The 19,206-nt window shown below is 41.7% G+C and overlaps 1 protein-coding gene and 1 long non-coding RNA gene across 2 annotated transcripts in view; one reads left to right on the top strand and one right to left on the bottom strand.

Moving 5' to 3' along the window:
- The first annotated feature begins 1,198 nt into the window (after positions 1-1,198).
- LOC142012704 (uncharacterized) lies at positions 1,199-14,778 on the top strand. The gene is made up of 7 exons (XR_012645429.1): positions 1,199-1,483; positions 2,155-2,284; positions 3,807-3,846; positions 7,041-7,068; positions 10,258-10,440; positions 11,787-11,834; positions 14,662-14,778. It is a non-coding gene; the product is annotated as an uncharacterized LOC142012704 (long non-coding RNA).
- Positions 13,783-19,206, bottom strand: part of SEC24D (SEC24 homolog D, COPII coat complex component) — a 99,602-nt gene continuing 94,178 nt past the window's right edge. Inside the window, exons 22-23 of the mRNA XM_074993400.1 lie at positions 16,850-16,939; positions 13,783-15,710 (exon numbers count right to left, since the gene is read on the bottom strand). Coding sequence (XP_074849501.1) covers positions 15,570-15,710; positions 16,850-16,939 — 231 coding nt within the window. The 3' untranslated portion in view covers positions 13,783-15,569. The remainder of the gene's footprint in view (positions 15,711-16,849; positions 16,940-19,206) is intronic.

The raw sequence follows: 19,206 nt of genomic DNA, 5'->3' as shown, positions 1-19,206 counted from the left end.
AACTGTGGATTAGGGGAAAGAAAATGTCAGTTCACAATTGGATCAAGAACATCCTGAAATTCTTCAGTTTATTCTGGTACAAACATCTGCCTGTTTTGTCGCTTTTTTGACCTATTATGATGTCTGCTCATAGGGATAATTAAACTAAATAAAAGCACTTAATAAAGGGTGCTGCCTCTTCTGTGTACAGTACCAGCTGCTGCTTTTCTCTTTCTGAAAAACGGTTTGTATACTGAGAGACTTCACCAAATTTTTTAGCCAGATTGGATAGTCTAATAAGGGTCTGGAGTTTTAGTTATAATCAGAGATGAAGAAGAGCCTATTAAAGATGGTTTAAAATGTAGAAAAATTACCTGGTCTCTCTGAACTATAAGTGAACTTTGCTCAGTCTGATTATTTTTGGTGGTAGCTGGTATTTTAGTGACTCTTACAGTTAAGCTTGATTGGCACTTTCTATTATAAGAACTTGTTTGAGGTTATATATTAACTTTGCCAAAGTTAATCTGTTAAGGCTGGTAATTTCCATCTGCTTTGTTGAAAACCTCTCCCAACTCCATTCTGTGGAACAGTGACTTAAAAATGTGTTTGGGTGTAATGCCTCGCTGTTACAGAAGTGTTTGCAAATGGCCAAGTTATACATCTTTGGAAAAAATCTGTTCAACAGATACTTCTTGAAGGAGATTGAAGGACAACAAGTGGGCTATTCCTGGAGCCAGCTAGACGTTTTGTCCTGAGACAGTGAAGTGGAGGAGACTTGTAGATGACCTATGCTCCATGCAGAGTACAAAGGTTAAGAAGTAGTAGTAGTAGTAGTAGTAGATGATACTTGGAATATGATATCTAAATTCTCTGAAGCTTGCTCTAGCCCCTCACAGGTTCAACAGGACTGCGCATGTGCCTTCCCCACTGAGTGATTGAACATGCTTCATCCCAAGTCTGCAGCAGTTGAATAAGACTTCCTTTGCAATTGTTCCTTCAAGCTCCTGGAGGGAGAAGAAGGAAACTTTTTTTCCCTGTATGCTTAATGCCTTCCCTATTTGGTGTGGTTAGTGGGGAGGAGGAGTTGGCTTAATATGAAGATGGAAAGGTGAGGGGTGGAAGGCAAGTAGGTGTAGAAGCTGATGGGGGTAGAGTTTAGGAACAGGAACTGGGAAGGGAAGACAGACAGGAACTGAGAGGGATAAAAAGAGGAGAGAGAGCTGGGTAGGGGGAGAGTAGGAATGGTAGGGTCTGTAGCACAGTGGGAATCATGGTAGGTTCTGGGAGGGAGAGCCACGGGAAAATTGGGCGGGTGGGCATGACCAGAAAGGGAGAAGGAGATGGAAGGAAAGGGATGGGGCAGGAGGGTCTATAACCACTAAAGCACACTCCCCTACAGGACCTGGAAGGAACCCATTTTTCCTGAGTCAACATTGCTTTGAAGTCTAGCAGATAACTATGAAACCCACTGGTGAAGTATGTTTCCATCCCACTCTAATGGCAGGTACATGTGAATTTATATATTTCTTAAATTTAGGGCGTTATTTCAGAAGTACTTTACTACAGCATTTGGATTGTAAAGCCAAACACTCAGAAGTTCGGAAATGCCAAAATTAAGTTCCTTGTGTAACCTTAATTTAATGTCTTCAGAGCATGCCTTATGACAATCTTTAATAACATGGTCATGTGCTGCTTTTTCCTCTGGTGGTCTGCCTCATTCAGTTAAAAAGGATAGACTTTGCTCGGAGAATGAATGAATTGAGCAATGAATAAGGGATGTGTAGGATTACTGCCTCCTTAGATGTGAAGTTTGGGAAGAGTGAAAAATGAGGCAGGAGTCTAATAAGAGAAGAGTTAATTTTGTGGTTCAAGCAATAGAAATGCTGCCCAAAAGAAGTGATTTTATCACTGCTTCTACCACTGAGTTCCTATATTCCAAGGTGCTGGGCAAGTATCCTCAGCTAAAATGTTCACAGGCAACCACTGTTCCTTATTTTCTGAATACCAAACTCTGAGGTTTGATTTTTATAAACCAGGGGTCAGCAACCTCTGGCTCTGGAGCCACATGCAGCAATGTAAGGAGCCACCTTCGGCTCTGAGTGTTGCTGCGTCTGACTCCATTTGCAGCTCTGGAGGCTACCACCTCTTAAATGGAATTTCATTCTTTTGTTTAAGCCACAGCAGCCTCTGGAGCCACTGAGCAGTCAGCTGCGGCAGGGGAGCCCTGCAGAAGTCAAGGCAGGAAGTCACCCATCATGCAAGGAAGGGCAGATGAGCCTGCTGGAGCCATGCAGAGGAGGAGGAGGTGGGTGGGGGGGAGGGGAGGGGGCAGGCAGCAGATGTGAAGTAGTGGTGAGAGCTGGGGATGGAAGCACAGAATAAAAGAAGCAAAAAGTCTCTTAGACCAACATTGAGAGTACCCATTATGGATGAATCCCAGACAGAGGAAGAAGCTTAAGATAAAAGAGTTAGAGGTAAAACAAATCCAAGGCTGCCAAGGAATTAGCATGGTTTTGATGAAATTTGAAGGGTAGAAAAGAGACTATGTAAATAATGCAGGCTGCCAAAATCGAGTATGTAATTAGGCTAGGTCCAGCTACCAAGTATGAATTACGTCTGAAGACTGTTAAATAAGAAATTGATGAAAGAAGCATCAATTTGATATCTAGTACATTTTAAAAGAAGTTCAATTAAACATAATTTTAAGTGCTTCACCTGCCTTGGAGTCTGACCAACATTTGTGCTTATACATTTTGAGATATTTTTATCACTTGTTTTGTTCCTTATATGCAGGAACAACTAGAGAACCCATGGAACCAACTGTGCACAAAGGAAAATCCGCTTAATTTTCTTCTAAATTTACATATAGTAGAAATAGGAGGTAAAATATTTTTAGGAAGAGAAGTGTCTTGACAGTGTCCTTTTAATTTTCCTTTATAACTTTTTTGAAGTTACAATATGTTAGTATGCTTTTGTAATTTAATATTTTAATAATTAAAACTCTGTGACTTTAAAATAGAAACTGTAAACTGAAATATGCTTCAAAAAGACTTTATAAGTTACATCACATAAAACCTAAGACAAATAGAAATGGTTATTTTTATATACAGAAACCTTGTATTACAGCATTTTCAACTTGAACATTACAGCACTGAGAAACTGAAGGAAAGATAGTTAATGGATTTTCATTGTCCAGTTGAAAGACAGCATAAACTATACTTTAAATAAAAAAGCAGTCAAGTAGCACTTTAAAGACTAACAAAATAATTTATTAGGTGAGCTTTTGTGGGACAGACCTGCTTCTTCAGACAGAAGTGGGTCTGTCCCACGAAAGCTCACCTAATAAATTATTTTGTTAGTCTTTAAAGTGCTACTTGACTGCTTTTTTTGTTTTGATAGTATATAGACTATAGCATAGCTTTCTCTCTATTATACTTTAAATGTTTTTCCAAACAGCTGTATTTTAAGTAAATAATCATGTTGGGAATTTAAAAAAAAAAGAAGTTTGTGCTCTGAGGCAGGTTAAACCTGGCGTTGAGGGGACAGTTTGGGGCTGACGGGTTAAGCCTGGAGATGGGGAGTAGGTTTGTGGGATGCGGGGTAAAGCTTGGGGTTAGAGAGGCATGTGAAGCCTGGAGATGGGTGGTAATTTAATTTTCTAACTGGTACAAATCATTGTGCGTGCTGTGCTTGAAACAGGAGTGACAAAAAGTATGGTTTGATGTTATTTATTAAGGACTGTCATTCACATGCATTGCAGCTCTTGAAGCGTATTGACTGTATAACTGATTTCGAAAAAATGGCTCTTCTCGCTCTTTTGGTTGCAGATCCCGGGTGTAAGCAGTGAGTGCCTGAAGTGCCACACAGGTCAGTTAGCTTTGCTCTGATAGTATAAAATGCTCAATACACTGAAAAACCATGCCTTTGCCTTCTCAAATTGAGTATCCAAGTTGTGTGTCACTTCTGGCCATTTTGGCGTTACACTCTACCCCTATCAGTTTTGGCTTTAATCTCTGTGCCTTTAATCTCTGTCCCATGTGTAAAATAGGGATACTGTCAACTGGTGTATGAATTGAATGAATTAAACAGGCCAAAAGTGTTAACATAACTCAGTTACTGTCCAACATTAAACAGTGGCAAACAAGGTCTAGGGTTTTGTTTACAGAGATCAGCCTGCCCAATGTTGCAGCAAATGGACCATTACAAATCCTTTAAGCATTTATTACGGATCCAGAGGAGGGGAAAAAGTTAAAGCATCTAACATGGAAAGTGTTAGGTAAGGCTTTTATTTTAACAGGCTTTCCTGTCCCCTTTCTCTTTACCTGGAGCTTTATAAGGGGAAAAACCTTTTCTGACAGTCTTCTAGATGGTATTAAAGATGGTAATAGGTTTTTTTGCGGGGAAGAAGAGATTAATTGGGATGAGCAGGAACTGTTGCTGCTGTTAGACTGATCCCATTTCATTTTAGATGCTGTTTGGGGATTCAGCTGGAGCTGGGAGAGATGACCATGTCATGTGGATTCCTCTCTCTGGCCTATTTTATGAGGGCATTCCTTGGGATTAGGACGAAGAATGGAGACAGTGGGAGTGTGCCATGATTCTGAAGCTCATACCAATAGCTTCTATCCATTCTCCCCCCTACCCATCCAAGCACCTTTCTTTAAAGATCCACAAAGCGAATGGCACATGGACTAGTTTACCTCATTTTTTCTACCAGGCCTAATGTCTGCCACACGAATTTTAGTAACCATAATTTTAAGCAGAAGTATTAACACAACCTGTTTTTGTTTTGACTGATTTTTGTCTTGTTTTCCTGTGCCAATTTATAACATTATTGAAAGCAACTTTTAACTTCCATTGTAGTTTGCTACAGGTTGTTGTAACATTTTATGAAATTTGATTTATTTTTACAGTTGAGCTAAGAATTAATGAAAGTGTATCAGCCCGCTAACTAGAACATAGTCCCTCCTTCTTACAAACTAATTTTGTCTGATTGAACATTTGTTCGTCAAATCATATTTATAAAGAAAAAAATCGTAAGTGAATAAACAAAAAGAGGGCATGGAGTCATTGGTTATATCTTAAGATTTGCAAATTTCTTACCTCAGAATAGGCATTTACACTTCTTACTTGGTTATGTATTAAACTTTTTAAATGTTAACAAAGTGAAGAACTTGCAACTCACTTTATCTGTAGCTAAAACAAAACTTTAAACTGCAGCTGCTATATGTTGCAAGATGTTTTAGAACAAGCCAGCTTTTATCACGTCTTTGGCCATATGCCCAGAATGGGCAAAGATGGGAAAATCCCCCTTTTTTGCTGCTTATACAGTTGAAGCTGTAAAATTACACAAAGCATTAACATTTTATGCATTAGTGGTTAAATTTGCACACTTATAGAAAATCTTCAGCCCTGATAGCGTTTTTTCTCTAGTGTAGTTGCCTCCTTTTAAAAAAATCATTTAAAAATTATATTCTTTCAGAACCACGTTTGCATTCATGAGTTATTTGCAACACCCAAAGTTGGCAAAAACAAGGTCAAAAAAGTTCTGTGTTGAAAGAGCCTTTTGTTTCAGTGATTTGAGGTTTATTTACCACCAGTGTGATAGAAACCTGGTATCAAATTGGTATTTTAATAAAAGAGAAGTTACTAAGGATGTTGTTTTTAGGAGAAGTTTGCTTTAGTGTCTTAACTTCCAACAATTTAAAACACTTTATTTTTTACTTTTATTTTTTTCTTAAAAATAAATATTAGTTACCATGACGCACCTTCCCCCCTCTGGCATGTATGGTAAAGATAAATTCCTTAATGGTTCGTAAAGAATTAAGATACCACAGAACAGCTTATGAGGACATTTGCTTACGTTGTATACAGTGTAGAGCTTGGGTGGTATGTAGCACACAATGCCTGGGGCCACACAATGAAAAAGGATAAAAAGGGATGGGGTGTAACCCATTAATTGAACAGTGTTCTGTGTACTTGAACAAGTCAGGAGGTCCTGAGGGCCAGGAGAAGAGTGCAGTCTTGTAGTTACATACTGTCAATGTATCCACACAAGGGGTCCAAGTTTAGCTTCCACAGGCAACCTTGATTCTGGTGCTTGCTAACATCTGATGCCAGGTGTACACTAGACCTTACAGTTAATTGTAGATGTGCAATTCTAGCTATGCATTTGTGTAGCTGGAATTGACTTACCTGGCCCTCCTCACTGAAGACTCTCCCATCAACCTCCCTTACTCCTTGCAAGATTGAGGAGTGCAGGGGTTGACAGTTGACAGCAGGCACACGAAATCAGACCCTAGAAGATCAACCCTCACCGGGTTGATCTTCCAGGTACCGAAGACATACCTTGAGTGCTCGATTTTGCAGCTTTAAAAGTTTGCTCATGTAGCTTCTGTGACTATTCAGTTTTATATTAAAGAGCAGTTTCAGCTGGATATATGATGAGCACGTAGGGCTTTGTTCATCAATTGGTGAACAACTTTAAAGTTTACCATTGCCAAGCACTCAAGTTCTTTGCTTACATTGCCAGGGTCTGGATGTCTTTTTGGTTCCCTTGTGGAGCAAGGTAATATTCTGTTTCCCAGCCCTTAGCTTTTGAAGTTCCAAAGGAATGTCAGAACATCCCAGTGTAAACTTTTTAAATATCCCCCTTTAGTCCAGATTCTTTAAAATTTAGTGCACCTGGTCAAGGGTATTGTGCGGTCAAGACCACACTCGGTCAAGGGTATTGTGTGCTCAAGACCAAGAATATGGTATGTCTTAGACTTTTCTCTACAGCTGGAAAGGTTCAATAGGAAGTAAAAACAAGAATCTAGATTTATGTAAATTCAGTCACCGCAGACCATAATGAAAGGGGTATCTGTCCTTAATTCTTATAGTGGCTATGCAGAGGCCCATTGCAATGTTTGTTACAAGGGTTGGTTAATAGCCTCATTTGTTCAGATTTTTTTCTTACCCTAGATTAAAATTCACATCTAGCAAAGCAAAACTTATGTTAATTGTTTTGTTTCATATTAAAAATGGCATTTGTCTTGAGCGGTTGTATGCTTGCTTGGCAGAAGAATGTTTCAACCATCAAGTTTAAAGGTAAGTGAATCTTATCTGTTACTATGTCAACATTATGTAGACTTTAAAAAAATATATTAGGATGGGGGAAGTGTTACCTGCAAAGGAAAACTTCTTGTCTACTTTCCTGTGTTAAGATATGCCTAAAGGTTTGCCCTGAAAATGTTTGCACTGGTGAGAAGGTATGTAAAAATTTGGCTGCTGGGAAGTGTTTGGCTAGTACAGTGTAAGAATAACTGGGGCCAGGTGATGTAATGCAATGACATGTAAACACCCTCCCCCACCTTAAAGATCCCTTCCTATATAAAATGCATTTCTGTTTGTCTGTTCCGTTTTGCTCTCAAGTTATTCTAAGGTGATTTGTCCTCTTTAAAGGAGCCCGAACGCAGCTGTTGAACTCCCATATAGAAATGACTCTCGTGGGCAAAATAATTTGTACACAAATCATGCACATACTGGGTCCAGTCTGCTTCTGTTGTACTCACTTGCAAAGCTCCCGCTGCCTTTCAGTAAGGGAAGTAGTCTCTGGCTTCAACTACATTTGCCTATGCAAATGTTTTATTTTAAAAATGGTTGTTGCACAGATGCAAACAACTATGTTCATCTAGTCCCTAATGTCAAGTAGAAAGGTCTCTAGTGTTTGCTTTTATTAGACAACTGAGGATCCTTCATGCATTGAATTAAAGAATGTTCACTTTGTAGCTGCAGTTGTGGTGGTGATGGTGACTGGTCAGACAGATACCCAGGCTTCACTGACCTGTCATGTCATAATATGAGTTTAACGTCTCTGATCCGGCAACATCCACAGTCCAGCATGATTTTAGTTAGTCGGATGCCCACTTATCATGGGTGTGGTCAAGTTTCCCGTAGTCCCATCAAGTTTTCCACCCACCAGTGTTTGCTCTTTGTTCTGTGCAGTTGTTTAGCTTTGTTTTATCTGTAAATGTCTTCTGAGAGCCCAGTAAGCAGTTGGTGTTTTGGTAATGCTGCTAGATAATATTGTCCTCCCATGATTCAGCAAATTCTCTGGTTCGGCACCGGTCAGGTTCCAAGGGTGCCAGACTAGAGAGGCTCAGCCTATAATTCACAGAAGCTGGTGGCTATATCTATACAAAACCTGAACAGTTTATGTATTAAACACCTGAAATGTCCTAGATGCAAATGAAGTCCTAGTATAGAATTTGACTGCGGGGGAAAAACGTGAAGGTTTGTCATGAGCTGTGAGTGTAGTAAAAGCAATTGCACGGAACTTGTCAATATGTTAGATTAGAATAGACTAGACTACATACTTTGTGTGTCATAAACAGAGAAATATTTGACTGAAATAGCCACGTGTACAGCTTTTTAATAACTTACATTAAGGTAAAACAAACCAGTTGTCTTGTCTAGTGAGCACTTCTGTCTAAAGTAGTAAAATGTGTAATTGAAAAGTGACTTTTGAAATGGTAAGGCAATTAAGGAAACTGTTGATCTTTACTGTATTATAAACAGTTGAACATTAGCTTGTTTTTTGAGCTTTGTAGCACAGATTGCATGATTCAGTAATACCACCTAGTGGAATAGAAGTGAAACCTCAGAGTTCTTTGAAAGATTGTGCATATGCATTCCACAGTAGTTGTGAGTACTCCCCACATGAACCAGTGTCAAAAGTTTTCTTTCCTCTTAGTAATGCCCATAGTTGATCCTTGGAGTGGGGTCTTCAGATAAAAGGGTGCTGCATGCTCCCCTGCACCTTTTTGCAACCAGTGAAGGTGCATGGAACTGCCTTCACTCCAGCTATCCACTGTAACCCTTATTCTTACAAGAGTGTTTTTCTTTGCTTTCATGCATCTAGTTCCCTCGTAGCGAAGTACCTCTATAGTTAAGGATATGTCATCCCTTTTGGGACTCTGCACAGGCCAGGGCTTGAAATCCTGAGACACATGCTAGTGGCCCACACAGAAGTTGCTTTGCAAAGGTCACATTAGTGTCATGCACGAGATCTGCAACTTCTTCAAGCCAAGGACCAGATAGGAGAGAATGATGTTCATCGCTGCACCATCCTTATGGATTTGCCTTCACTCCGGTGAGCCTGTCCAATTTGATGCTGAGCACTGTGGCCTTGGTGTGGAGCACCTGGGCAGCACTGTCCACCAGCCAGCACTGTTCCCAATCAGTGGCTCTGTTGACAAAGAGGATATGGGGCTGTTCACTCTCCTTCCACAAATAGGAGGCTAAATCTGGGGGCAAACAAAGACCCATACGGGGCAGCTCTCAGTTCCCAACTCCTGTACAGCAGAGTAGCCCAGTCCAATCTATGCTGGCCTCGTTGGGAGGTTAATAGGACCCACAGTCAGATTCAGATGTCTTCCATGCCAGAGGCCCTACAGGAGGCACGGAAGATGATGACTCTGTTGGTACTGCTCCCTGGTCTGCCTAAGCAGCACTGAGCCAAGCCACAAAACACAAACCCTGCTGATTTCTGTGTATACTGCCCCCACCCACCCCAGTCTAGCTGGCAGCCTAGCCAGATGGATTCCCAGCACAGATCTCTGGCTGAGAACAGGGGCATTGGTACCAAAAATCCCCAAGCCTTTGGTACCAGCCATGCAACTGCTCAAAGTAATGGGGCTCCTCCCTGTTTGGAACCCAGTGCCTGCCTCAAGCATTGCATAGGTGGGATGTGTTTTGCTCCACCTCATGATCCCAGTCACTGTAGCAGCATCAGACACTTAGCCAGCAGTGAAAATGGCTGTGCACCAGCCATCGCAGATCTGCCAGATGTAGTGTTCCAGGGGCAACCGTTCCACATGGCAGTTAAATTCATGGCACAGGGACTGTCTTTCCTTATAGTAGAGCATCATAGCCCTGCATTAATCAGAGGCCTGTGAGAGCGGCCGGACCCCTCCTGCAACTGGAACAATGGCACCAGATGCAAAGGTCAGCACTGTGGTAGCTGTGGAAGTACACCCAGGCACCCCAGACCACCCATTTGGTGGCACAGATGTAGAGGTCACCTGTTTCTCTCCCTCATTCCTGCCAGGAGGGCAGAGCTTGCCCCACAGCCTCCAGATCCAGTTACTGTATCCTTATCATACTGGTAGGATTACCAATTTTAACATACGACAGAGGGAGTCTCAGGTTTGTTTTAAGATGGCGAACCATCCTAAAATTTAGGAATTGGCCTTGTACTTTTATAATAAACAAAACAAATTTGCTGGCTATCCTTAGATCGGCAGATTTACTGCTGTTGCATCCTCATGGGTCTTGGCTCCATTGATGATAACCAGACGACTGCTTGTGCGTGTATGGGTTCAGTGAAGTGGGCCTGCTGACTGCAGCTGATACTTCCCAAAAACCACAGACCAGGTGTAAGGATTGAAGGCACCCAGCCGGGATTTATTGCCAAGCAAGGTACACATAACATGTTTTAGGTATAGCATACTATACAGATACCCTGTACGTATGCACCCGCTGCTATGGACTGATGCAAACAGTGAAAATTCCACCCCCCCCCGATCAGACAAAGATGGTTCCCCCCCGCCTCAAGACATCATGCTATATACAGGTGCAAACAAAGCGCACCTCCCTGCTGACATATCAGGTTACCACCTTCTGACGCTACTTAGCTAACACCCTGTACCTTGTGGTTTGGTTAGATCATCTCTATCCATCATGCTGGCATTATAGACTCTTTCCTGAACCTGGGTCTGTATTTGTAAGGAGAGGGTATCGAGGTCTTTTTTTAATAAGCTGGTGAGACCTTGTGATTTCAACCAATTATTGTTCTGTCCCGAGCCAATTACCACTGAATGTTTTATACTTGCAGACCTGTCTGCGTCAAGTTCTGTTAGCAGAGGCCTGCCTTTTGCTCACAACTTAGCATTGTTGCGAGGTCTTACGCATCACACCTATGCTGGTTTACACCTTCAGCCTTACTACATGTGCTAGGAGTGAAATATTCTGTAGGCACTAGGGAACTGGTGACATATCACAAGAGGGTAAATGAAGGATTTTTAAATCAGTGTTTTACATTTGTTGGCTCCAGTTTTAGAATTAAAAAGATATCTGTACAGAGCATTTCATGAGCACTTTGGATAAAGGACTCGTTCAATATCCCAGCACTTCAGTTGAAGTGAGATCTCACAATATACCAGAGCTGTCCTGGAAAGCCTAGACTCGATTCATCCAAGGTATGGGTGGGGGTTCTTTTGCACCTCTCCCCTGTTCCCCACTTTAGGCCCTCTGCTGCAAGAAACCATAATTAATTATTATCCCTTCTTTTACCAAACCGATCATATTTTCTTAAGGAAAGCTTGGTGAGAGCCACCCACTAGTTCCTAAACATAATTCTTTCAAACCACACCTACCATAAGCCTGGACTTTCAGTCTGCCATCCAGCATAATTAAATAGGGGCTATAATATTACTGAGCCCTAATTTTTTTTGATTACTCAGTGCATTTGCTGAAAGATCAGTTTACGAAGCTACATATCTCAAATAAGTACAATTGAGGTAGCAATATTCTCTGGGCTGTCACTGTGACTTGGTAGCATTTATGCAGAACTCACCCCTCTCTGCAGAACTGTATTTTTTTTAATAAGCTGGTGAGAACTGTATTTTGAAATCCGGGATTTCATTTAAAGAAATTGTTTCTCATTGGTAGTCTTGAGAAGAAAGTAAACAAATGCAGGGGTGAAATCTTGATCTGATGTAAAGCAGGAGGAGTTTTGCCATAAGTTTTTCTTCCTCTCTCTGCAGCCAGCCTGAAATCTTGGAGTTGGGGAGTCTAAGTGAGCATCTGTCTAAGTGAGTATCTGGCTCTTGCTGTTGTACTGAGGGTCTCACATCACCTCAGCTGAAATGGGAAACGCTTTTGAAAGAGGAAGGGAATCTGATTGTGATAGAAAAAGTGAACAGATCACAACCAAGTCTTTAACTGAGCCAGAATTGAACTCAAGTGTTCTGATTCTGTCTCCAATGCCATATCCACTAAACTGTCATCCCTGCCTTATTTAAAGTGGCAAAATCATCCACTCACCAAAATGGAGTATTAATCTAAATATAAACCCCGCAATTTAAATGTGAGTATTAATTTTCAGTAAGCTTTGCAGAAACATTCAAACTGCTGCTCTTCTGGGTTCCCAGCTGCCAGATTCTTCAGCTTCTCTACCCTAAATGTGAGGCACATGCATTAATAGTTTGGCATTTTTAAGATATAACATTTAGAAATAGTACCAAAAGAGAAGCATGAATGTTTTTAGTGTATTTTTCATATTCACTGGGTGCATCATTTTTAAAAACTCTAGGAAAGTTCCCACAGGGCTTCCACTGTACTGTAGTAGCTGTACATAAGGGGTGCCTTTGTTTACTTACATGCAAAATTCAAGTACCTGCAGCTGGCCTCCTTGTTATAACAAGGATCTGTTATACTTGCTGCTGTTAGAAATAAAGTTCAGATGTTGCCCCATAAATAATTCTGCCTAGTGGAAGCATTCTCATACAGAAAACCACCTCTCTGTCCATCTTACCTTAATGAGTGCAGGAAGAGCAATTGCTATTGCCAGAATATGTGAGAAGGCAACAAAATCCTAAAGTGAAATAAGTGTCAGGCAAACCCCTAATATTGGAACTATTTATTAGCGCCAAAAACTAATTTGTGCTATAGAAGAGTTTCAAAGGTGCTCACTATTAATTCTGTCTTCACCAACTTCTGTGGGAGCACAATTGGACTGCTGGTTGAGTTTCTTTGGAATTTCTGCAATGCCTAAATACCTAGACAGTGCTATACAGCAACATGAATAGAAGGCAGCAGCTGACTGTGACTTTCACTCACTACTTCCCAAGAATTAGATTTAAATTGGTACCAGAGAAGATAGACTCATCTCAACCAAATCCCTGGAGGCGTCTTAAACTCTTCCATAAGTTGAAAGTAAAGCTCAGTTCAGACACCAGCAAACAAAAACTTCCTTGGTTCTAGTTCCCCGTACTATCAGTAGCTGTAGTAGTTATTAGTGCTAGATGTACAGTACAGTTTGCACAGGACCAGCGGAACAATGTGTGTTTAAGCCACTTGCTGATGCTATGTAGCCTTTTACATAGTGATGTACTGTAGCCTCACATCTGAGAATGATCATTAACACAAATGATATATTTAATAAACGTTTGTTTACATTTTTCAAAAGCTGCTGGTATAATTCATAACGTACACTGAATTGGAATGGCAACAAACCTCTCATACAAATTCTCAATTATGTGAAGAAATAACAGATCTGTTCCCCAGTCGAACTTAGTCTGTATCCTTCTTGGTCAAGAGAGCTTTGAACTCTTTGCAACCACTTGAACCAACAACATGGCATAATCTTCTAATTCACTTGACATGCAAAAACATTTTTAAAGGCACACAATTTTTGCAGGCTTCTGAGTTTTCTCCACTATGGCCGTGTCTACACGTGCCCTAGACTTCGAAATGGCCACACAAATGGCCATTTTGAAGTTTACTAATGAAGCGCTGAAATGCATATTCAGTGCTTCATTAGCATGCAGGCGGCAGCAGCGCTTCGAAATTAACGCGGCTTGCCGCTGTGTGTCTCATCTAGACAGGGCTCCTTTTCGAAAGGACCCCGCCATGAGCTGATGGGAATAAGGGGACTTCGAAGTAGGCGGGGTCCTTTTGAAAAGGAGCCCCGTCTGGACGAGACGCGCGGCGGCAAGCCGCGTCAATTTCGAAGCGCCGCTGCTGCCCGCATGCTAATGAAGCACTGAATATGCATTTCAGCGCTTCATTAGTAAGCTTCGAAATGGCCATTTGCGTGGCCATTTCAAAGTTTGGGGCACGTGTAGATGTAGCCTATAGGTGGAGGACTGTTTGCTTTCCTTTCATGGTGTTTGCAAAGGCAGAGTTCCAAAAATTCTCTGTCAAGATAAGCACTGCAGCTGAGATTTATCATGTTTTCATCTTGTATTAACGCATTAAAAGTTTTATATGAGGAAACTGATCAATAGAAAACAAACTGCCTTTGATATCAGTCAGTCATCCAACATTTTTAAAGCAGTAATACTCTCAATATATTTGAATTAGACGGTCACACAAATACACAACTGATAGGTAAATAAATAAAAATGTTGCTTCCAGCATCCTGTGTGACCTTTAGGTAAAACAAGTGCTAATAGTCTTTAGAGTTTCAAAAAGCTAAGAACAGTATGAATATTTAAGTTAAAAGCCAAGAATATTCCAGTTGGTAAATAAGGATAATATTCGAACTATAATGAATTCGATTTCTGATTAATATAGTTACATTTTTCAGAAGTAGAACAAATTTACTATTGTGTTGAAGTGTCTTCAACAAGGAATGTAAAATACTCTTTCATGGGTTAACTGGTAGGTTTAAGGGGTTAACTAATTAAAGGAAGAGAGGGCTAGAAACTTGTTCTCCCTTCTCCCCCCCCACGGCCTGCTGCAGAAGGGGACTGCTGAGGGGTGTGTTCCAGTCCCCTTCTGTTAACCATTAACATTCCTGTCTTGAACAGAATAGTCAGTGACACCACACTTCATATTTACTGATAGAAAAGACTGGCGGATGCCTGTTCCCAGCCAATCAGGGTAATTTTTGTTACTGTCCTCCTTTACTTCTAGTTTCTATGGGCCCTTTCTGTCACTTACATTTCATGAGCATGATGGGAAGCCAAAGAAATGGGACTGGCTTTTCTGGACATGCACAAGCTGTCTGAACAACATGCTTGCTACTGGAAGGTGAGCCAGAATTAGCCCTAGATATTTTAAGGGACCATAAAACGATCCCAGCTGCCGCACACAACATATAGTGACAAAAGAAGAACGGGCCAATATACAGATGCCCCCTTGAAAAATGTTATTGTAAACTAGATATTTATTCAAATTGTTTCATTTGTAATGGAGTTGATAAAACATAAAATGTAAAACTAGTTTTTTCCTCAGCTATAGTACAATTGATATGAGTAGCAAAAAACTGATTAGATAATTGACATTGGAATGTTCTGTGAATATTTAGGAAATGCAATCCCCTTCTGCTTTCAGATTTTCCTCTGCCAATTAGGTATGTTTACACAGCAAAGTTATTGTGAAATGGCAGTTGGCTTATTTCAAAATAGGTAAACCTCATTCCTTGAGTAATAGTGCCTATTTTGAAATAGGGGCTGTCTAGAAAGGGAACAGAGCCTATTTCAAAATAAGCCATAGTGTGTCTAATGGCTCTGTTTTGAAATAGGCTTTGTGTGTAGATGCTGTATTTCAAAATAAGCTATTCCAGAACACTGGTGTGTAGACGTACCCTTGGAAACACACTCTTTAAAGCCCCTCCTAGATTATTTATACCTGAATGCAGAATTTCCTATTCTGCATATTAATAGGTAAACTGTATACTCAAAATGAGCACTCGTGTGAAGTAAGAAACTGTACAAAAACTAGCATAGGAAAAATTTAGTAAAGTACTATTTAGTCACCAAATGAAAGGTCCCTTTTACAAACACAGAGAATATCTGGTGAAGTATATATCTTAGCTTCCTTTAGTTGAGCAATTGACAGATCTCTCTGTGGACGCAGCATAGGAAATCAATATAAGAAGCTCCTCCATAAATACTTTTGTCTTCTACCAGGTATTGTCGGAAAAGTATCTCCGCCTGTTCGCGTTGCTTTACTATTTGCAGCTGGAATGAGAAATACTGATTATTCAGACTCTAGCAAACATTTGTTAGCTATTGCTCTGATAACACTATGGTGTTTATGCACTCCTATTGCTTGAGCACTGCTAATTATTATGTTGGGGTACCAGGTGTGTAACTCATACAAATAAACTCAGCTAACTGATCCAGGCAGCTTCCTAAAAATAGCAGTGAGAGCAGTGCGCAAGCAAATATTTATACTGGAAAGTCAGGTGCAGCAGCCCATACCGCTACATCATCATGAGCTTCAGTATATACGGTCTGGATAACCTTCATGGATAAGTTGTACAGTAAAACCCTGATTTACGCAATTTTGACTTGGATTAATATGAAATCAGCAAGTGGAGTTGCCAGGCAGGGTAGTGCTCTGCCTGCTGACTCCAGCCCCCGGCTCCCCCCAGCTGGGGGAAGCTGCACCACCTTGCCGGTCCACCCCCACCACTTGAAGGAGCCAGGAAACTGAGCAGTGCAGTAGCATGGAGGCAGACGCAGCTAGGATGGGGGGCCCATCCTGACTTACGCATGCTTGCTCAGGCACACAACATATGTGTAAGTTGGGCGTTTACTGCAGACAGCCTCACTGCTATGAACAGCCTAAGCACGTGTCCTTGTTGATCTTGCCCTAAGTCAATCAGCATCCGTGTTCAGCTCAAAAGCAAGTCCATAACAACACACAAACCTGATTTTTAATCACTGCAAATGATCTGTGCTGTACGTACCAGTCGGGCAGAATTTTACCCTGAACCTCTTACAACATACGCGGCATTTTCAGAAGTTGCGGTACTTGCCTTACCCTGGTCCTATTTCAAATAAATAATAAAACCGTGGTGGACTTCAGTGGAAGCAGAACTAAACCAACCCTTTGGATGACAATTAGTCCCTTATTCAGCTAGAAAAATAAGCTGAACCTACTACTCAGGCTCTTCCACTGAGACAGAGCCTGCTGCTATTAAAAGCCCATGCAGCTATAAGGGGTCCTGAAGCGGTCCCTTTGCAGGATAGATACCTTAGTTACAGACTGTACATTTCCAGTCAACAGCACCACTGCACAAGTATTTTTCATGAACAAGAGGAATCTGACGTGATGAGTTACTTTTTAAAAAAAAAATCATTTTCTCTCCTACCTTCATGGAGTAAGGTCGTTTGCTCTGGATGCAATTCACTATTGATCGGAGCGTCTTTGAATAGGGATTATCCACTTCAGGGAGTAGTGTCTAATAACAAGAGGTGACGAATGGTTACATGGCTATACACCTTCACCATTAGTAGCGTCAATGCTAACATTACAGAAGAACATTGAGGGTTGTGCATATGTTATATGGGAAAGGCCTTCCAGGATCCCACAAAATTATACTGTGATTATGGCGAGGTGTAGCAATGGCCAGATATGCAAGTGACTAAGTGGGCTGTCGATGAAATACCAGTCTTCTAGTGGGAAAACCAATAAGAATGTTATTTAATACTCAACCCATTGCAGTTATATGCTAAATAATGACATTCATTCAAAGTTTAGTTGCGCATAGTGTTATCATAAGCGAAGGGGAGGTCAGAGCAAAGGTTTTTCCCACTGTTGCCTTTGTTTATGCAGCATGATAGGATTTTCTAGCTCGTGCAATTGCCAGCAATTTCAAAATTCTATCAGTGATACTGAAGGGCATTTGTACCAACAGTAAAGTCATGCAAATGGTGTGGTTTTGCGCAGGGCTTCCTACCGCTAAATATTAGTAGTAAAACTGTACAAGTAGAAGAGCTGGTTTAGTAGTCATGCAGTGAGCCCTTTGCCCTGTGGATACTGGAAAAAACCTGAACCAGGCTCTGAAAAAGGGGAGAGGGGATGCCCAGAAGCGGGCCAACTAGATGTGAATTTATGCAGCAGCAGTGGGTGGAACTTAAGTCAAATTATTTCAATCTGTCTTTGGTGGCATCGTTTTTTCTCTTTTGAGGAAAGTTCTGAAGCTGGTCCTTGGTACCCTTCCTCCACTAGCACTATGCAAGTGAACTAGCATTTTAAGTTTCAGGTTTGTGTTGGCCCTTTAACATCCAGTGCTAGACTTGCAATGTGTTCTCATAAGGAAACTTAGAGGTCAAGCTGGCTTAACTATTAATTCCTATGGGTGGGAGGGGTGGCAGATCCTGAGCTGAGTTGAGATGGTTCTGTAAGGTGGTCTTCTGTGCTCTTTTGATCACTTTGTGGTGAGCTGGGCATCATCCAGCACAGAGCAGAGAAGCCTAAATAGTGCTCTAACCAACACTGGCTCAAAAGGGGTCATTGCAGCTGCTGGTGTTCACTGGGGCAAAAAGGAATCCTTACCCCAGCCAACACGCCTTTATCACTGGCCCCCTGGAGGGGTAATGTAGGCACCACTGGAATATATCACTCATGGGCTACGTCTACACGTGCACCCAACTTCGAAATAGCTTATTTCGATGTTGCGACATCGAAATAGGCTATTTCGATGAATAACGTCTACACGTCCTCCAGGGCTGGCAACGTCGATGTTCAACTTCGACGTTGCTCAGCCCAACATCGAAATAGGCACAGCGAGGGAACGTCTACACGGCAAAGTAGCACACATCGAAATAAGGGAGCCAGGCACAGCTGCAGACAGGGTCACGGGGCGGACTCAACAGCAAGTCGCTCCCTTAAAGGGCCCCTCCCAGACACACTTTCATTAAACAGTGCAAGATACACAGAGCCAACAACTAGTTGCAGACCCTGTATATGCAGCACGGACCCCCAGCTGCAGCAGCAGCAGCCAGAAGCCCTGGGCTAACGGCTGCTGCCCACGGTGACCACAGAGCCCCGCAAGGGCTGGAGAGAGAGTATCTCTCAACCCCCCAGCTGATGGCCGCCATGGAGGACCCCGCTATTTCGATGTTGCGGGACGCGGATCGTCTACACGTCCCTACTTCGATGTTGAACGTCGAAGTAGGGCGCTATTCCCATCCGCTCATGGGGTTAGCGACTTCGACGTCTCGCCGCCTAACGTCGATTTCAACTTCGAAATAGCGCCCAACACGTGTAGACGTGACGGGCGCTATTTCGAAGTTACTGCCGCTACTTCGAAGTAGCGTGCACGTGTAGACGCAGCCATGGAGTTGTTATGTAAGGGGGTCCTCTGAGTGAACAGATCTACGTAGTTTCAGGCCACTAGGTGCTCATTATAGTATGACACCAGGCAGCTGAATTTGAGCCTTCATCTCTTATTTGGGTGGAACTCAACCAGGACCATTTCATCAAATGTAGTCATGAATATTTGCTCCTTGTCAGCTTTTTATTTATTTTTTGAGTTGTCTACTGGCTGCTATTCATGTTATATTGCTGGCCACCTATTTCACATAGCATTGTCTCTGGAACCCCAATGGACGGCCAACACAGAAAAACAGGATCTCTCACTACCTGCTCTTCTTCTAATCCAATTTATGGGCTCAGTGATGTAACTTTTGGACCACTTGTTTGGAAATGAATTTCCACAGAAAA

This window comes from Carettochelys insculpta, chromosome 4, assembly GCF_033958435.1.
Source record: "Carettochelys insculpta isolate YL-2023 chromosome 4, ASM3395843v1, whole genome shotgun sequence".
NCBI lineage: Eukaryota > Metazoa > Chordata > Testudines > Carettochelyidae > Carettochelys > Carettochelys insculpta.
The sequence above is the reverse complement of the archived record's forward strand: the minus strand, read 5'-3'. Positions and strand labels throughout refer to the sequence as shown.